Here is a 20,242-nt window from a genome sequence, read left to right on the forward strand (position 1 = left end):
TATGTTTTATTTATACACAGTTGACATATTACACAGGGAAACCTTAATCACTCACAACAGTCCCTGCCTCAGTGCCGCTCACAGTATCATTGCCTTTAAACCTATAATCAGACTCACATTAGGCTCCCGTCCATTAGAAGCCAATCATTTGCTAATATGGTGAGGGGCAATTGGAGAAAAGGAGGAAACCCAGCCCAGCACAGTAAGGATTTTATTTGCACAACATGTTGCATGCCGAGGAGAAAGGGTGATGTACACAGGCTTCAATTCTCTGTAATGTAACTTGAAAATTAGAAATAGAAAAAGAACTGTATTTGTAGAAAATCTGTTTTTTTACCATTGAATACACATCTAGTTTAAATCTACTCTTCAGGTGTATAAGTATGGTCTCTGTTCTGTGGGAAAGAACTGATATCTTATACCGTTATACAAGCAGCACCTGATCCTTTACTGTATGTGTGCTCTAGGTCTGGGGTGCACAGCTTCATATACAGCACCATTAACAATTTAACTAAATTATAATCATTTCCCCTTCTCACCTCTTTCTGTCGCTCCATTGCTTGGTTTTACTTATTTTTGATGCTGCCAAAAGCTATTGGTGGGTGATTCTAGAAGTTGTAGTTCAACAACAGCAATTGGCCAAAATTCTGCATATGCCAATACCCATAGGAAACTAAATATATTTTTTAATCTTCTAATGATTCTCTTTCAAAGAAAAAATCTTTCAGTGAATACCCATCAATTGCCAAATATTTGGGGCACATAAATCGCTGTTTTACGAAAAGCAGCTAGTCAGTGAGGATATCTCCGGGCAGAAGTTAAAAATAAGTTTAACCACAAGTACTATAATCAATCGCCTATGTGTTTTGTGTTCAAAAACACTTAATCATAGGCCCTTGATACTTTTTGATTTTATTATTACTGCAGAGCTCTCAGCCTTTAAGATGTGTCAGTTGGCAAATTTTTTAATGACATTTTTTAACGAAACAATCCGCGAATGGCGAAAAACGGAAATTCACTGCAAATCTGTGCTGGTGAAAAATTTCTGTTGTCACTACTATTGGGTGATGGAAGGCTGGGGGAGAGAACCCAAAATTGGGTAACTCCCAAAAAAATAGGGGGGTTTGATAAAGAACTGTCAATCAGCAGCAAGGTTGGCATCACTATGTGATGTCATTGCGTATCAGCAATTCATTCATCATTTTCATTGCCAGCGAATACATACTGTGCACATTTTCATACTGTCATGATTACACTGTTTACATAGCAAATAATTCACTCTACCATTGAAAATGTTATTCTTGAACCAACAAATGTATTTTTACCTGTAATATTGGTGTGTAGGCGCCATCTCAGTGCATTGTGCCTGAGTCTGAACTTTCATAAGGAGCCAGCACTACACATTAGAACTGCTTTCAGTTAATCTATTGTTTCTCCTACTCCCATGTAACTGGAGGAGTCCCAAGCCGGACTTGGATTTCTTACTATTGAGTGCTATTCTGATATATACTGGGAGCTGCTATCTCCCTTCCCATTGTTCTGCTGATCGGCTGCTGGGAGGGGGGTGGTATCACTACAACTTGCGCCGCAGCAGTAAAGTGTGACTGAAGTTTATCAGAGCACAGGTCACATGGCTGTAGCACCCTGGGAAATTAAGAATATGGCTAGCCCCATGTGAAATTTCAAAATTAAATATAAAAAAATCTGTGTTTTTGAAAACCAGATTCCAATGCAGGATTCTGCTGGAGATGCGTTTTGAACAAAACATGTTTTTCCATGACGGTATTCCTTTAAAACTTGAGGGAATTGCCTACTGTTTCAGGAGACCAGGGGATGGGTGCCAATAACAGGCCTGGGATAATTGGGGGAGTTGACAGCTCAGTTAGTGGGGTGCAGAGTGTGAGGGGGCAAGGTGCAGGGAATGAGGGGGCTGCTGATTGGGTGAGACGCAGAGCCCCGGGCAGCACAAGCCCTGCACTAGTATTGACATTAGAATGGCAGCTGAATAGTGCAATGAGGAGTCAGGCACAATAAAGTGAGCAGGACAAGCATGTTCCCTATCAGGATCCCCCCTGAGCTCGGAATGGGGAGGCTCTTCCCCTGATGGCGACACATTTCAATGCAGCCCTGTAGGAGGTATTCAGCGCTAGAGCAATGTGCTTGTGTGTAAGTGGGACCGTGTCATTGGATTTAGGAGGAGACGGAGCAGTGAGAAGGTGCTGTGCCTTTAAGAGCAGTGTGTTTGTTTAGAACCTCCTCCTCTGCCTCCCCGGCCGCACTGTGCACTTACTTAGCAGTCAGGCTCTGGGCAGCAGCATGGGAACCGTATTCCCTCTATTTACACAGGGCTCCACTCAGATGCTGCCCACTCACTCCAACTAAGTTGTGCGGAACGTACCTGCCTGCCGGCCTGAGCCCGGGGATATCCGAGCAATAGCAAAGCCACACAGGGATTGTGTCGGAGATACAGAGAGAGGAAAGGATTGCTGGGGCTGCTGTAGGCAACAATCACAATCAGCCACTCTGTGCGCTCTGACAGGAATATAACAGCTTTGCCTTTGGATGTTAGAGGTGTGCGCCCAGCCAGCATTGGGGATAAGCTGCCTATTCCTCCTCACAAACTTGCCATAAACACAGAGAAATACCCTGTGAGATCACATTGCCCGGCAGTTGTCCTGTCTGTGGTGACATCTAACACTTCTTGTCTGGGTTCTTTCCTTGGGTGGCTTTGTGTCAGTTTTTTGTTTTGGTTTTTTTTTTTTTTGTTGGTTTGGCCAAATGTTGCCAAGTGTTGTGAAGAAGAAGATGTGCTATATTGGGTTCTGGAAGCTGTCCGTCTCTTTGGGTTTAGTACTGGTCACACTAAGCGAGGTGGCACCTCAGCCTTGCCCAGCTCAGTGCTCTTGTACGGGCACCACCGTGGACTGCCATGGGCTTACCCTGCGTAGCGTGCCCCGCAACATCCCAAGGAACACCGAGCGCCTGTAAGTATTATGGCTCTATCTTAGAACTATTAACCCAAACTTCCACATATCTCTCTCTCTCTCTCTCTCTCTCTCTATATATATATATATATATATATCTGTGTGAACATTAGTAGATGCAAATGGTGAGGTTTATTAATCCTACGTTTCAGCTCCTTCTTCTGACGAAGGCTCCAGTAAGGATCTGAAACGTAGGATTAATAAACCTCACCATTTGCATTTACTAATGTTCTTTTAATTTTTATTTTTGACACCACATAAGAAACCCAGTAAGTGCTGATTATTGTTTACTTTTGTTATACTTATACCAAGCTCTGGCACCCAGGTATCCCTACTGACTGGTGTGCTTCCCACTCTGCCTTTATATATATATATATATGTGTATATATGTGTATATATTTCTACTCTATTATACAGAAGCACCAGTATATGTAATATACAGCATGCTATGCATTCAGTGTGCACCTTACAAGGCAAGTACCTGGGCTGATATGAAATCTTGATCATACATTGCATTCTCCATCCAAACGACACATTTATTATGCTTCTCAGTACAGAGTCGATCAATATTTATGCTTAATGTGACATAATAAATAATTCCATTGCCTCCTTGATGTCTGCCTGCCTAATGATTCCAGTATCTAGCAGCCAAGGCGAGACTATACAGACCGGTGGCAGTGTACCTTGGCTTTGGAGTAACCTGCAATAATAGAATGTAGATTTTGCCAGTGCCACGGTGTTACAGCAAGGTAGCTGTATGAATGAATGGCTACCTACACTCTGCCTGCAGTGAGCTGCTCAGCCGGAATGTGTGGCATGCTGCTATCTACTCATTATCCACAGATAAAGTCATCTTTATTCCCGCTGCTTTGTATTCACTCCCTAATCTTTATTTAAAGGAACAAAATATAGAAATAGATAAGCAGCCATGCAAAGATTTATCTGATAAGCAGGGGAGGGGGGGGTAAAAAAAAAAAAAAAAAAAGAAGTTGTATCTGGTGTCTTTAATTTATCCCAAGCAGACTGTTTCCTTTGAAGGGGAGGTATAGTGGGTTCGTTCAGCTAAACTTTGTCATTCCTGTTTAGATGAAAAACTCCCTTTTCCAGATTGTTTAATGAAAAGTGACTGGCGTACTGTACTCAATCTAGGTCAAGCACGCTGCTTTGTTTTGAAGGGTGCAGAACAGCATGTCTCAATGCGCTGGGAATATTTATATGCTATAAAGAATACACACTGGCTATGTTTTAACCTGACAAACGTTTTTAATTTGGGGGAAGTCTAAACAAACTGTCAGTTCCCCCTGAGGATTTTAACTCTTTAAATCAACCTGAAACACAATCAAAACAAATAGTGAAAGCCACAGGGCACTGCCACTGGAGTTAAACAGTTTGTGCAGAACAAGTGTCATGCTCTTGAGAAGACTAAATTATTAAAGGAGATGATTCCTTATATACAAAGTTATGAACTCGCACACAAATCAAACCCCCAGCTAAATAGGTTCCTGGAACTTCTCAAACCCATAGAAAGTGCTGACAAGCCCAAGTTTAGGCAAACAGAGCAAAGAATACACTGTCCTCTCCAAATAAACTCTGCGTGATGGTATAACAAATATTTCGCCTCTAGTTGATGCCTGCCTAAATTCACATTATATACATAAGAAGTGTGTGTTTTGTGATGTGTACATAGGGAAGAATAGTCTTTTTTTAGGCATAAGTGTTTTGTTAAGTTTTGTGGTTTATCTTGTTCAGGATTATTACAGGCATCTATGTAACATACAAAGGCTCATCCTAAATCTGACTCTAAGGTCGATAGCATGGGAGAGAACATTAATAACTGAGTTGTTACAAAGTTTTTAAAAGTTTGCTCTGCTGCTTTTTTTGTTACATGGTAGCCCCCATAGTGGCAGCAGACACCAGATAGGAGCAGATGTCTGTTTAGCTAATCTTCCCTTGATAGGAGCAAGGTTAATGTAAGATCCTGGCCAGATATACCAGTGTATTAAGCCCAGAAGTTGTTTAGTTTAGAGCAACAAGCTAAACAAAAACGACCAGTTCCGAAGGGCATTCCGTTCGCACATTTCACTTGTGTTTTTTTTTAAACATAAAGGAGTTTGTATTGAAACGTTCCCTTTCTATAAATAGGCTACCCTTCTAAATGGATCATCTGAAGTTAAATTAAAAGTTTCACATTAGTTGGGACATTCATTCCTTTACACAAAATTTGAATTTGTCTTATGACGAAGTTCAGGAGATCAACCTTTTCATTTTAACGCCATAAATATTTCTTTTGCTTATCTAAGCAGATATTTCACTATTTCAGCGCCGCTGATAATACAGATTCCCAAACGTGATGAGTAAATATCACCAGGCCATAAAATCGCCCCCCAACTACATGTAACAAGGATTGAAATAATACCATTAAGATAAACCTTGATGAGGCACACTTCAAAGGTTCTGCTCCTATGTTTACATATGCCTAATGTCTAACTAAAAAACGTTATGATGTTCTTCTGCAAAGTCACCATAAGGCTCCTTTATAGTCTTCTTGCAGATAAGCCTCCTAAATGTGAAGTTTGGAACTCATTATTATCTTTAAAGATAACACTGGAGTTATAAATCATATTTGGCTTTTTAATCGTAAAAATGTAAAAACTAAAATGCTGACCAATGATTTGTATTGCTGATTTTTTCCTGTTTCCCAGGGACCTGAATGCCAATAATATCACTAGAATCTCCAAGACAGACTTTGCTGGATTAAGACACCTCCGCATCTTGTAAGTTTAAATAACGATTTTGCTTATTTGGGATTCGCAGTATTTGTAAATATATAACAAGCACGGGCTCTTCTAATGTTCCCTTTCTGCGAGCCACATGCCATGTAAATTTTAAACAGATGTTAATTATGAGCAATAAAATCCAAAATGATTTCATATCCACTTCTTAATATCTGTTACATGGTATTCTTTTTTATTTTCATTGTCGTGATGTCCTTTGTGACAAATGTGACTCCTGTTTAATTCCTGGACTTTTTTTTTTGTTTGTTTTATATTATTAAAGGTGTTTTATGGGACAATTTTAAAGTCAGCTTGAACAATTTAAAAAGTTAGTTACGCATTTTATTGCCAGACCAGATTTCATCTGCAAGTAATTAGTCACCATTTTCTGTGTTTTCCAACACATTTACTAAATTGGTGGTCATTTTTTTTCCCCCTCTGCCATTGGTTTGATCTTTAGAACTTTTTTAGAGCATTTAGAGATAAGTGAGGTTGGGGTGTTTACAGTATGAATTTAGACATAAAGCAGAATTGATTTTCTTAGTTATGCTATAAATATATTATTTTGAACGTTTAATAAATCTGCATTTTTTAAAAAAAATAAAGGTTTATTTTTAGTTCATTTGAATTATTCATTTAGATTTAAATGTACTTACTTGCCAAATAAAAGTTTGACTTTTACTTCTGTATTGTATAGGCTTTGATACAGTGCAGATTCTTTATGAATGAGTTCCTATTTATAAAGAAAAAAATCAAACTTTTGTGACTTTTCTTTATATATTTTTTTTGTGTCTTTAGCAAATTGTTTTAAAATGTGCCCAGTGTGCTGTAGATACTAGGATTTTAGTTCTCTTGTCATTTTTGTAACCCTACGGTCAGAAAATGACTACTGATATTATTATTACATATCAGATTTCGTAGGCGTCAGAATCGCAGTGAGATGGCTATTGGCATTTAGCACTGTCAGGTATTAGTGAGTGCATGATTAATGGCAGCACAAAATCACGTTTTCATATTTTGTGAATTGCAGGCAGCTTATGGAGAACAAGATTACCACAATTGAAAGGGGAGCATTCCAAGACCTGAAAGAACTGGAAAGACTGTAAGTAAATTTTAATTGCCATCCTGGCTGCACAGTTTGTTTCAGTGCATTGCCACTGTGCACTGAACCTTGTAGCTAAGGGTAGTTATTGAGAGCACCAGCCTAGTCTATGGATTAACAGAAAGTAATGATTTATGCACTTCATTCTGTTAACTCCGTGGGTGCTAGGAATGGCTGAAATGGTCCATTGACAGAGTGAAGTTCATGGGCTTTTGCAGTTTTCTTAGAAATAGCTAGTTAAGAAGATTGCTATAGTTCAATGACATTAAATGCATGGTGGCCCAAGTGGCTATTAGTGGATGCTGGGAATAAAAAGGCCAGGGATTGAAGATGCCTGCTTTTATTCTTTAACTTCCATGCTAGATACTGTGTATATATATATATATATATATATATATATATATATATATATATATATATATATATATATAAAGACAGTGATTTTATATTATTATTAACATTTATTTATAAAGCACCAACATATTCCGCAGCGCTGTACAATAAGTGGGTTTTATACATTGGACATACAGAGTACATATAAAGCAATCAATAACCGATACAAGAGGTGAAGATATATCTCAAAAGTCCCAGCTATAGACTATAATGAAACAGCGCCCTCCAGATGTCAAATAAAAGCACAGTAGAATGCATGTGGAACGTTACAGAACAATACATTTTGTACCAAATGTCTATAAGGAGTAACTTTTTAACCAAATACCTCTAAGACTTAAAAGTAGCCTAATTTTACAAAAGCAAAATGCCATACAAAACATTTATAACATAATAACAATATAATTGGTTAGAAGAATAAACTAATGCTCCATCTTTAACATGCAGATGTAGGGTCACTTATGTTGTCTATCTATTTAAGAAAGCATCAAACAACTCCTTTCTGGTTCCTCTGTGACTGATTTATTACATTTTCGGTATTATCCTGCTTTTTGGTATTATCCTGCTTTTCAGGACTATCCTGTTTTCCTGAAACATTGTCATCAGATAAATAATGTGACTATTTAAATAAATAGTTATTTTGCACTTAGAGACACCATAAAACTAGTCTTATATAGATATTTACTGCTACTAGGCATAATCCAGCAGAGACATCATTAATGCCTAATGACTGACCTATACAGAGAATTACTATAAACTGTACTGATGTGCATGGCAATAATTCCAAGTAGTCAAGCAATGCTGATGAATCTTATCCTTATTAGCTTTGCACTATAAAGCCTTGCACTATACTATATACAGGAACAGACATATATTTGGATAAAAATAAGTTATTTACAGACTCTTGATTTTAAAAATACAAACTGGTAAATAGTAAAGGATTCCATGGGTTTGAATTATTGCCCAATTACTCTTGCATAACTACCAGGATAACTCCCCTGCCTTCACTCAAATAATGTCCAATTTGATGGGGCATTAGAGCTCAGTGGCAGCTTGAGTTCTAACGCCCTACCAATATCCAATATTACCCCCCACCCCCAAAATTAACAATCATTGGACTGAAATAAATGCAATGCATGTTAATAAACATTAATAAAATTATTATTTCTTTACCAAGTGGTAACTATTATTACTGCTCAGTAAATGCATGATAGATCTTCCCAATGGTGCTTTTAGAGCAAGCATTACCACAAACCCACAATATTATACTTTCTCAGTCTGATGCACTGGGAAAAATAGGGCACCAAATTCATCTGCGGCCTGGACCGCATATATAGCATATATATTTTATTATAGCGTGTTAAGTACAGTTTTCATGCAAATGTCAGAAGTTTAATCCTTTTTAATGTTAACATTCAGAATTTTTGGGCTGTGTTGCTTCCCTGGAGACACCATTTCTCCAAGGTTCTGTTATTCAGAATCGGCTCTCTTTCAAGGAGGTACTTCTGTGCTATGGGAAAAGATTTATTTAGTTTAGTCAAGGCGAGTGAAATCCTGCACAGAGTTTCTGTTTCAGATCTGTATTTCCCAAAACATGTTCCAGATAGCTAGCATGGTAAGGTTATCAGACTGAAAGGGAGTAGACAGAAACATATAAAGATATAACTTATTGTCTAAACAGAACATACTTTTTTCCGCTTCTTCACCATCTATATGTATCAGAGGAAATGGTCATGCTGTCATAGACTAATAATAATATTGGGGGTAACTTTACATTTACAGGGACGGAATGTTCGGTAAATACAATAACCTTTATGCTTATACAGGTATGGGATCCGTTATCCGGAAACCCGTTATCCAGAAAGCTCCGAATTACGGAATGCCTTTTTCCCATAGACTCCATTTTAATTAAATAATTCAGACTTTTAAAATGCATTTCCTTTTTCTCTGTAGTAATAAAACAGTAGCTTGTATTTGATCCCAACTAAGATATAATTAATCCTTATTGGAGGCAAAACAATCCTATTGGGTTTAATTAATGTTTTATTGTTTTTTAAGTAGACTTAAGATACAGAGATCCAAATTACGGAAAGACTCCTTATCCGGAATATCCTTGGTCCCGAGCATTCTGGATAAGGGGTCCCATACCTGTAGTTTAGACCTGGGCTACTTGGTGGCTTCCATTTTGCTTTAAATAAATGCAAAATCTTTCAAGGGTCCCCAGTGGCTACACACACACAGGTGAGGGTTATTTTGGACACTTTAACATAAATAAAAGACCAATAAACTAAGTATGCATAGGTATCTAACAACAGAAATATATGGTTGTAATGGGGCAATTGAACACTTTTACTATAAGAGAGAGGTTTGATTTAAGGGGGAACATTTGGGGAGTGTAATAAAAGTGACAAAAAATATCTTCATATGGATGTATAAGAGAAATCCATCATTACCTAGGGACAAAGAGCATTGGGAAATAATGAATAACCTCAGATTTTTACCGATTTCCAGTACTGTTGCAATCATGACAAGTGTGCAAGATGCAAAGCATTGTAACAGGCATCCTTCAATATACTCAGGGGTACACCTGGCAAGCAAATAAATCATTTACCCGAAATGTGTCCCTAATAACTTTTAGTAGCCCCCCCCGTCAACTCATTATTTCAATCACCCCCTTGGGATGACATGGTATTTTGTAATTGTGGGTGTGCGCAGACCTTCTAGTTTTTTCTTTTTATGTATTTACCTTAATAAGGGTTTTTTTTTCATGATCATTGATCATCCGTTCTCACCTAATTGATTTATTTTTGGCTAAATGATCAGAGAAACACTAGTTTCCTAATGGTAACTATAAACGGTTTATTCAGCCTAAGGCCTGGATAGACTTTTAATGAGTCCAACTCTCATGGTTCTTTGGCAAATGTCTTTATTAGCAGAATGACCAATATGCTGGTTCCATCTGTTCTTCCTGAGTTCCACTGCTTATGTCAGAAACATATGTTCATGTAGCTCTGGTCCTCTAAACAAGCTTGATTAGTTGCTAAAAATGGACATCTGCAACAAAATGAAAACACTTGCGGATGCTGGAATATGCGTTTGAGAGCCCAACAAAACGGCACGTGGATAGGCTAGTTGCTCCTTCGTTATTTCAGACCTAATAGAGCAGAAAGACTAGCATGTTCTGTTGGGGTTGTTATTTTTCTTTCTAAAGGGACAACGAGGACCTCTCAGATGTTTCATTCTCCAGCTGTTGTGAACTACAAATCCCAGCATTCTCAGGCTCCCGATAGAAGAGGGGCGCTGAGTTGCAGTTCACAACAGCTGGCGGTCCAGAGAGCAAGATATTTCTGGCCTAAATCACATGCAAGTATCCGGATTTCTATTAAAGGACAAGTTAATCCAAAATTAATTTTTTTGGCCTAAAATAAAATAAAACATAATTCTAAGAAACTTTGCAATATTTTTTGCAATGGTTTTTTACATATTTGTGTATATAATTGCTATTACAAGCAGTGTTTGCCTGTCCTTTTCTATTCTCTGCCCTGGTGCCTCTGGCATTAGAAACAATGTAACACAAGGCAGCAGCCTGACAGACCTGACTCGCTGGAGGAGACTGACCTTTGCAACATTGTTTAAAAAGTAACAACCAAGAGTTCAGCAAATGCTGCTTTCAATAGCAATTACATTTACAAGTAACTTTTAAAGCACTAAAAACTGTCAATAAATTCACATCGGAAAGTTGCTTGGAATTATGTTTTCTTTTGGGGTGAACATGTCCTGTCACTCTTTTTTGAAACCACAAAGTATTGAGACAAACCTAACTGAAATTATGGAAAAATTAAACATATAGATATAGGTAAATACAACTGAATTTATGAAGGATTCACTCAAAGTTCAAACAAGATATACTGAAACCTTTTTTTTATCATTTCTTTAAGTTACAAATTACAGCTGACTTTCCTCCAGGATGTAATTTAAAGGGGTCATCGTTGTCTTTGTTTCTGGGTCCGCTAAGGCAGTGTCTGCCTAGACTGAATGGAAGCACAGAAGCCCTTAGTTTTGAATGAAACCCAAGATAGATATACACGGTCCCTTTATGCCAATCCCCAGCTGTTGACTAAAAGTAAATATTTCATATTTGTGAGGAAGAGCTAAGGGAACCTTTTTTGTGTACAACTGCCAAGTCCATCTGATGGAGGCACATTGTTTTCTGACAGCCAATTCATCTCCATGGAACTCTGAAATCCAGTAGCATTTCTAAGGCAACCTATAGATACCTTACAAATGAACTTTTTTTTTTTTTTATTCTCCTGCTTTATACCCAGTGCTAAAAGATGGGCAGAGGCTGAAGTTATCTCCATAGGTCAAAAGCAATAGGGTCTTTATTTTATTAAAGCAAATAAGGATTGAATGCACTGAATAAAAAGGTGCAGCAGGATTAATTGCAATGCAGCCCATTGGTAAATTTGATCAGCCGAATTTATGATGCTAGTAGCAATCAACTTGTCCATAACTATTTAAGTAATAAAAAAAAAAATTATACTTTTAACCTAGTTTTAGGAATCATTCGTTAAAATTATCCTAGATGTTTGCATTCCATATAAACTGATTTTTCTGTCAGATCTCACATGCAATTACACTATTTATTTATGGCTCAGACCAGCAAAAACGGATGAAAAACTGATCTCTGAATAGTCTCCATTTGAAACAACATAATGATGTTTTTGTGTACCACTGATCTACTTTGGTTTTCTGTGGACCCAAACATGCCACTGGTGTAAAATGTAATTAAGCTGGTCTTTAGTACTTACTAATGAGGGTCCATTATTCTCGGGAGACTGCTATAAATCAGCAATATTTTCAGATCTATTACAGGTATAGGACCTGTTATCCAGAATGCTCGGGACCAAGGGTATTCCGGATAAGGGATCTTTCCTTAATTTGGATCTCCATACCTTAAGTCTACTAAAAAATCAATAAAATATTAATTAATCCCAATTGGATTGTTTTGCATCCAATAAGGATTAATTATATCTTAGCTGGGATCAATTACAAGGTACTGTTTTATTATTACAGAGAAAAGGGAATCATTTAACCATTAAATAAACCCAATAGGGCTGTTCTGCCCCCAATAAGGGGTAATTATATCTTAGTTGGGATCAATTACAAGGTACTGGTTTATTATTACAGAGAAAAGGGAATCATTTAACCATGAAATAAACCCAATAGGGCTGTTCTGCCCCCAATAAGGGGTAATTATATCTTAGTTGGGATCAAGTACAGGTACTGTTTTATTATTACAGAGAAAAGGGAATCATTTAACCATGAAATAAACCCAATAGGGCTGTTCTGCCCCCAGTAAGGGGTAATTATATCTTAGTTGGGATCAATTACAAGGTACTGGTTTATTATTACAGAGAAAAAGGAAGTCAGTTTTAAAATTCTAAATTATTTGATTAAAATGAAGTCTATGGTAGACGGGCTTCCCATAATTCGTATCTTTCTGGATAATGGGTTTCCGGATAAGGGATCCCATACCTGTACATTTTAGCAAGGTATAAAACATGTATGTATATTATACAGAGAGCTCCACTAAGTCTGTGGATGGCCCATTGCATTAGCTCCATGTTCATTGTTTTCAGGATGTGAAAGAGAAAGGCAAAAACCTCCCTGGTTCTCAGATCCTCCAGTTCATGATTTTACATTACAGTACATTATTCCATGGAAACGTCCCGACCACTTTCTTTGAATGGTTATTTTAAATGATGGTGAGAAGCACTTTCCAGACCTTCTCACAAATTCCAAGGCAGAGTGGCTGTTTATTTTTCCCATGTCTAATGTATATTCATCCTCCTACTTCATGGCTTGGGCGATGTTATTTCCTTTTCTTAAACCCTAAGTTCCCTGTAAAAGACAGTATAAGACAGTTAATGAAACATTTTCTCAGTTCTTGCCTTAAGAATTTTTTATGGGGTTTGCATCAGTTTATTGCAATTTTCCTTACAATTGTGAAATAAATAGTGTTCTTCTTTTTGAAGTAATAGTATTTACTTTAGCTGAACAGCTTAATCCTGGTTCATAGTGTTTCTATACAGTGCCTACAAAGAAAAAATAAATATATAAATATATATATATATATATATATATAACAATAAATATTCTGTGGCCGACACACCCTTATAATTTGTCAAAAGTTTATTCAAAACATATTGTTAGAAAGAATCCGACGTTTCGGTCCTCAATAGGACCTTTCTCAAGGAGGACCAAAACTTCGGATTCTTTTTAACAATATGTCTTAAATAAACTTTTGACAAATTATAAGGGTGTGTCGGCCACAGAATATTTATTGTTAAATACTCAAATTTTGGCTGTGCACCCCGCAAAATTATAAGCTTTGGAGTGCAGATACTACAAGGACTGAGATATATATATATATATATATATATATATATATATATATATATATATATAAAACATATTCCCTAACAACATTAACCTCTTAAAATAACAGAAATAACACAATAATGTATCAGGGCAACATATATTAAAGTTATGATTGGTTTATTTCTGGTTCAGGTCATCCACTGAGTATTACACCTCTTTGTTGGACTTATACCTACCTAACCACCTAAGGACATTACATCAAATTCTCTCAGTAGGGTTCTTCCCATCTCACAAGTGAGCCCACAGCCCTTTAGCCTTTGGTCTATGTGCACACTCTAACTGGAGGAATATGCATCTTGTTTTCCAAGTTCTTTGCAATTGCAAGCAGGACCATATATATTTTTGCTTCAGATGAATATCTGAATGTAAGCAGTATGGCAGCCCACACCACCACCATCATCATTTATTTATAACAAACAGGGGTCTTTTAATACCTTAACAGACAAGGGTTACAGAATAAAAATGGAAAGGGGGTCCTGCTCACAAGAGTTTACAAATTAAAGGGTAAGGGAATTCACAACGGTTTTGAAATGTGCATCTATCTTAATCTATGGCATTAATAAATTTATATCTGTTGCAGGCGCCTTAACCGAAACAATCTGCAGGTGTTCCCTGAACTGCTTTTCCTGGGGACTCCAAAGCTTTACAGACTGTAAGTAATCTTACATTTTTATTGGTTGTGCATTTCTTGATCATGTCTACTATGAGATGAAAGTGCAGACCAGCAGGTAGCCCTAATAAGACCACCATATTCAATGCCAAAATTACATTCTCTTGTGGTATAAATACTGTATGCATATATCTATATACACGCATACACGATTAGGAAAACAACTCAGTCTTCTGTGAGGTCTGAATATTGTTGTGGAAGTGGAAGCAACACTTGTTAATAAACATTTGTTGAGGGCAGATAACGTGCTGCAAAGGCGTAGAATTTTCATAGCATGAGTAATGCAGTGATTCACTAAACCAAAAGCGTTTCCTTAATTCTAACATTTAACTAACTGAAAGGTGAGATAAGGCTGGATGCTCCTGCAATTTCTCAGCTATCTCTCTACTGATTGTTATCTGCATTCCTCTTTGTGACATTTGAAATTATGGGACAAAGGTTAACATCCGGAAACGTTTGCTTAGGCAGGTAGATTAAAATACCTTAGAAATAAAATATCACGCACGGGCAAAATGCAATTAACTGAGAATCAACTACATAATTCAGTCTGGTATAGATAGAAAATGTTCATGCTGTGGAAAGGAAAGGGGGGTAGAGAAATCATTGTACTTCCTTTACTGAATTGCACCCTCAGGATAGCGAGAGCAAGAGACAGCAGGAGGAATCATAAGGAGCTTGACTCGTAAGGAAACTCGCATAACTGGCCTTAAAATATGCACTTTGTAATTGGCTTCCAGTGTGCTGACCTCAGGTGCAGAGAGTCCGTCATTTTACATTTCACAAAGCTTTTCACTGGTGTACTAAATATGTCAGGCATGGAGGTGGTCAAACAACTCAACTTGTATTACATTTCATTTGCCTAAGGGTTATTGCTGTGCTTTTACAAAAAAATGCATTAGCTATGGCGATGGGCTAATGTTGGGTTCAGCCAAAAGGAAAATGTCTTAATGGAGTGGCTTTTTTTTATTTCATTGTTCTATATTTTCATTTGAACTGTGGGCATTAAGTTGGGAATGGCTGATATTTCCCATGAGTTGGTGTGTTGTAACTGGTGAGCAACTTCCATAAAGAATCTTAGATTGCTCATTGCAGTTTACAGTCTAGATTGGGACATCTAACAATCATGTAGGGTGATGACACAGTGGGACATTGTCTTGTGTCTTTCAGTGAACAAAACAGTCCCTCCCAATGACATATTAGAGCATTATAAGACTGAGAACTGCTTACAATGTTAGGCAGTTCCCATTGAAGTCCATAGTAAGTGACAGGGATGGTGGAATCAGGAATAACTCTGCTGGCTGAAATGCCCAAGTGATATTAACACCCATTTTCCATATCCCCAATGGAACTAAGAAGTCTGTTGCATAAGAAGCTGATTTTCACTGTTATTATGTATTTTATGAAATGTCAGTACATGTTTTACTATGTAATTTCACCAGGAAAAAGATCATTAGTTCTGCTTCTTGATTACTACAAAATGTTGTGCATTTAGCCAACCTGATCTGATTTCACCTCAGTGATGTGTTTTAACTTGTAACTGCTAATGGCAAACCACCAGCTGGAAATGAATTATATAAAGGTGTTTGTGGCATATTAAATCATGGCATTTTCACTATAACAGCAGCCGGTGTCTAACTCGTTGCAGCTTTTTGATACTGGCTTTTAACAAAAGTCAGACGTTGAGGCGTAATGTAATAAAGTGTGGGCCTGGTCTAGTAACCCATAGAAACCAATCAGCAGTTAGCATTTATAGGTCAGTTGTTTGAAAGAAGACATCCGGTTGCTATGGACAGCACACACATAGTTTAATTAGAAGCCAGATTACCTACCAGGAACAGAGTGGAAAAAAACAAGATCATTCAGAGAAAACCTTGCATAAATACTTGAAAAATGATTACAAACAAATTACTTACATCTACTGCCATCTATAACATAGAGTAAAATCAGTGAACATCAAGGTGAAATAAGTCTCTGCAGTGATGGTCTGAGAAACTGTCACTGTGTTCCACATACATTTCCAGTAATACAAATATTCATGCAATGCTTGGAAGGACTTGGAATGCAGTTTAGTGCCAAATAGGTCAAATATTTGCTATTGTACAAAGTATCCATACAGTACAGTATCCATTCCTATGAACTATCAACATCTTGATAAGAATATGCCTGCATTGGGTTAAATGTATCATAATGTGACCTGCATTTACATGAAGTATACTTGCAAGCCCCCAACATGCACCATCTAATGAACTACAAGTCAAATCGCTTTTGAGTGTCTTTCCAGAAACAGACAAGGTGCACTGCACAAAAGCTCTCTCTATTTTAGTGTCTAAGCAACTGTCTGCTGGTTTAGAAAAGTAGAACTAGAACTTTCAGCTCGGCTCTCCCTTGTTTAGCAGTTAGACACTAGGGGAAAACAACAATCTGACAATTTAATTAAATTGATTTTTTTTCTGCCCATTTAAGTTAATTTGCTTAGGATTTAAAAACAGTTACACAGAGAGTAATATGAAAGCAAATGAATATCTTCATGCCCATTATGACTTATTTATGAGAATATATGTAGTTATGGGTAGGGAGATCTTGCTTCCTCTCCTGGAAACCTGCAAGCATAAGTATTACAAAAGTGTGTTCTTAAAACCCAAGCTTTTGTCATATCTTGAAGTCAATAATACAAACCAATTTGCCACTGAAAACAACAATAATCCCTTAAGTGTGAACTACATATTAACTAACGTTAATGGTACTTTTGCAGTTTGCCCAGGTTACATTTACAGGCATCTATCAACTGCCTTTTGTGCTCAATGCAAATAGCCACCATGGAGTCACAAAGTGACCCCAGAGCCTTGAAGAGGAATGTGTGCGGTCAAATGACAATGTGAAGCCAGACAAGACAAAGTCTCAGCCGTTATCTGGTGGGATGTTGTGCCCCTCAGACTGAGTAGCATTGCGATGGTGTTCATTAAGCTCTAGGCGGTGGTCCTGTTTCTGGCCCCATGATAGCTTGAACATGAATAAGCCCATCCAACCACCATAAGTCACCCTCTGACCCTTCATACTCTGCATACCAGCCATTTGAAAACACTCATTGGCTAAATTTTGATGTCCTTGGTAAGTTACTGGTTTCATTTTCGTAAGTTATATTTTATTAAAGTGATACTGACACTAAAAAACTACTCTTGAAATTATTTTTCGATGATGGTGCTGCTTTTGTAAGTAATTGTTACTTCCTAAATCTGACTATTTTGTCAACCTGACTGTCCCTTTTCAGACTGTCAGCTATAGCCTCTAATGCTAATGAACTCCTGCTGCACAAATATGGTAGACCCTCATAGAGGAACATGGGGGATCTAATAGGTAATGTAAAAGCACCAGGGAAATACTTCTATGGCAAAATGATAAATAGCATGCAAAGACAATGTTATGATAGATGTAAAATAGGTTTCATTTCTGGTGTCTTTAAGGAAGGAAGAATGCTGTATCCCATCACCATCCATAATTGATATAAATGTTGACATAATTATACAATTTAATTTGATGTATTCAAGAGAAAATACATGAAAGATAAAACGTCTTGAAAATGAAAATATTTACCTTTGATAGAAAAACCTGGAGTACTCCTGTTTCCTTTAACAAGGAAATTATTTCCATACTGGAGCAAATTTTTCAAATGATATTTGGTCTAATGGCTGTTGAATACAGTCTCCCAGCCTTGTGCATAATAATCATCCTTTGACCTCTAGTTGTAAATGAGATGCCAGGTGAAAGGGGGTACATGCTTAGTTTGTAGCCTAAAAGCAATATGAAAGAAAGATGGTTCCGTGTATATGAATTATGATTAGCCACGGTTGAGTGCCGCCAGCGGTATACTATTCTTTCTCTTTGCAGTGTGCTCCGGTTTCTCTTTGCCCTGGCTTATAGAGCACCGCGTGGTCAGGTCAAGGCGCTCACTCGGAAATAGTAGTACAGTTGCAGCTGTGTTTGTTGGAGCAGGAGACTAGTTTAAATAGCATTTCCATTTATCCAGTCCATTAACAGAACTCTGTAAAGTAATACCAACTCTGCATAAACTACAGGACACTGTAATAAAATTACAAGCACTTGTTGACAGATGGGGAGCGTAAGTTAAAGAGAAGTGATATGTTTTGAGTTTAAATGAGACAGGGGGTAAATTTTTTTTTTTATCTCGGATAAAAGTGTCTTAAAAGTATGTTGTACTTAATGACGCTGCCGGTAGTGAAGAAAGGGATTTGCGTGTAATGACTGAGAAAATCAGTGGAAATTACTCGAGCTATCATGGCTCGATTCTGCAGGGCGCAGAATGCCAATAAAATAGCTTATTAGGGGAGTATTTGGAAAGTAGTATTAAGCACTGTATCCCTTCACTTAGCTGAACACAAACCAAATTGGTCCACTTTCCTGAGTTAAATGTAGGATATGAAATCTAACAGTGAATATGCCTGACTCAATCTGCGAGAATCTGCAAATCCATCTTTTCCTTCTGATTCACATGGAATCATCCAAATCACATGGCTCTTTTTGATCTGAATCTAAAAGTTTGAATCATCACAAGGAACAAAGCACACTGAGCCACCTGATACACAGCAAAATATTCCTTTCTGGGGTGGGTCCACTATACCAGATGGCACAAATAATTCTATTCCATCCATATGGTACATTGGAACCTTCCATGTTTTAATGTGCTATATATTTTACATAAATCACGTAGGTAGAAAATAACTTGGTTCATGAAGGATTATTTAGTCCCAAATAAAAGAAATATACAATTAAGCACTGCATTTTAGGATTGTGAGCAGACAAACAAATATATATATATATATATTGATGCAATAAATCCTGGATGTCTATCTAATTAAAGTAAAGTAATACTCACTTAGAAATGTGTTTTTTTCCGATCAAGCAAAAATTTCTGCCTAATTTATAATGACGTAGTCATCAAATTAGTCATGTAACTTTTTTCCCCACTCTCTTTCACTACTCAATAAATAAATAAACTACCTTTACTTCCATTTTTTGTTAACTGGATACAATTTTGGGTGGCAGTTTATATTTTCACTAGCTACATGCTAGCATCTCATTTATCAGTGTCAAGGTGGCAATGTAGACCTCATTATGGCCACCAACAAGAACAAAAAAAAAAAAAGATATTGAAATTACAAATACAGAATAGGATCACATGCTCCAGTAATTTCTACATATTCCACCTGGATATTGTCCAACAATGGTAGATTCAATCTGTGACTCTTGACTATCATTAAATTGCTATTTCTGGTTATCAGGAGGATGATGAAAATATATTAAATATATTAAAGTCCTGAAGATCATGTTGATCACTGATGAATTACTTTTTAGGTTATTCTGGGATGCCCTATAGGTTTTATTGGATACCCAGTTTTAATAAACTTCCAAAGACTTAATTGAAACCCCCTTCTGTTTCTGTGCAGTTGGTAGAATCACATTATTTTTATTTTTCTATATTAATCAGTATAAGTTTGCCAGTTATGTGGTACCCAGTTCTGTTTATGAATGTAACTGTCAGAACACATAAATATGAGAGCCATATGATTCTAAGCTACTGCTTACAGAATATATATTTGCGTGGCAAACTGTATTGATATAGTTTTGTATGCAGTCCTTACATAACAGCAGGATTTCATTTAGAGGGCAAAGTTATATACATTACCCAAAGCAAATTAGAAGCATATAAGTAGATGAATCACAAATGGAAGAAATAGGCTGCCCTTGTAGATCTTGAAATCTAATTAGAATCATTGGACTGCATGGAGCAGTTACAGATGTCCTTTCATAGTTTAGAATATTCTTTCATTCATTAATAGCGGACTAAAGAAGGGGCTTTTGA

General features: G+C 37.1%; 1 protein-coding gene across 5 annotated transcripts in view; it reads left to right on the top strand.

Moving 5' to 3' along the window:
• The first annotated feature begins 2,039 nt into the window (after window positions 1-2,039).
• Window positions 2,040-20,242, top strand: part of slit2 (slit guidance ligand 2) — a 204,234-nt gene continuing 186,031 nt past the window's right edge. The window contains exons 1-4 of one of the 5 annotated variants that reach the window (XM_031895351.1): window positions 2,040-2,984; window positions 5,687-5,758; window positions 6,789-6,860; window positions 14,275-14,346. In XM_031895351.1, coding sequence (XP_031751211.1) covers window positions 2,779-2,984; window positions 5,687-5,758; window positions 6,789-6,860; window positions 14,275-14,346 — 422 coding nt within the window. In that variant the 5' untranslated portion in view covers window positions 2,040-2,778. The remainder of the gene's footprint in view (window positions 2,985-5,686; window positions 5,759-6,788; window positions 6,861-14,274; window positions 14,347-20,242) is intronic. The other 4 variants (XM_031895349.1, XM_012955706.3, XM_031895350.1 and 1 more) reach the window with 4 other exon arrangements.

This window comes from Xenopus tropicalis, chromosome 1 (assembly GCF_000004195.4).
Source record: "Xenopus tropicalis strain Nigerian chromosome 1, UCB_Xtro_10.0, whole genome shotgun sequence".
NCBI lineage: Eukaryota > Metazoa > Chordata > Amphibia > Anura > Pipidae > Xenopus > Xenopus tropicalis.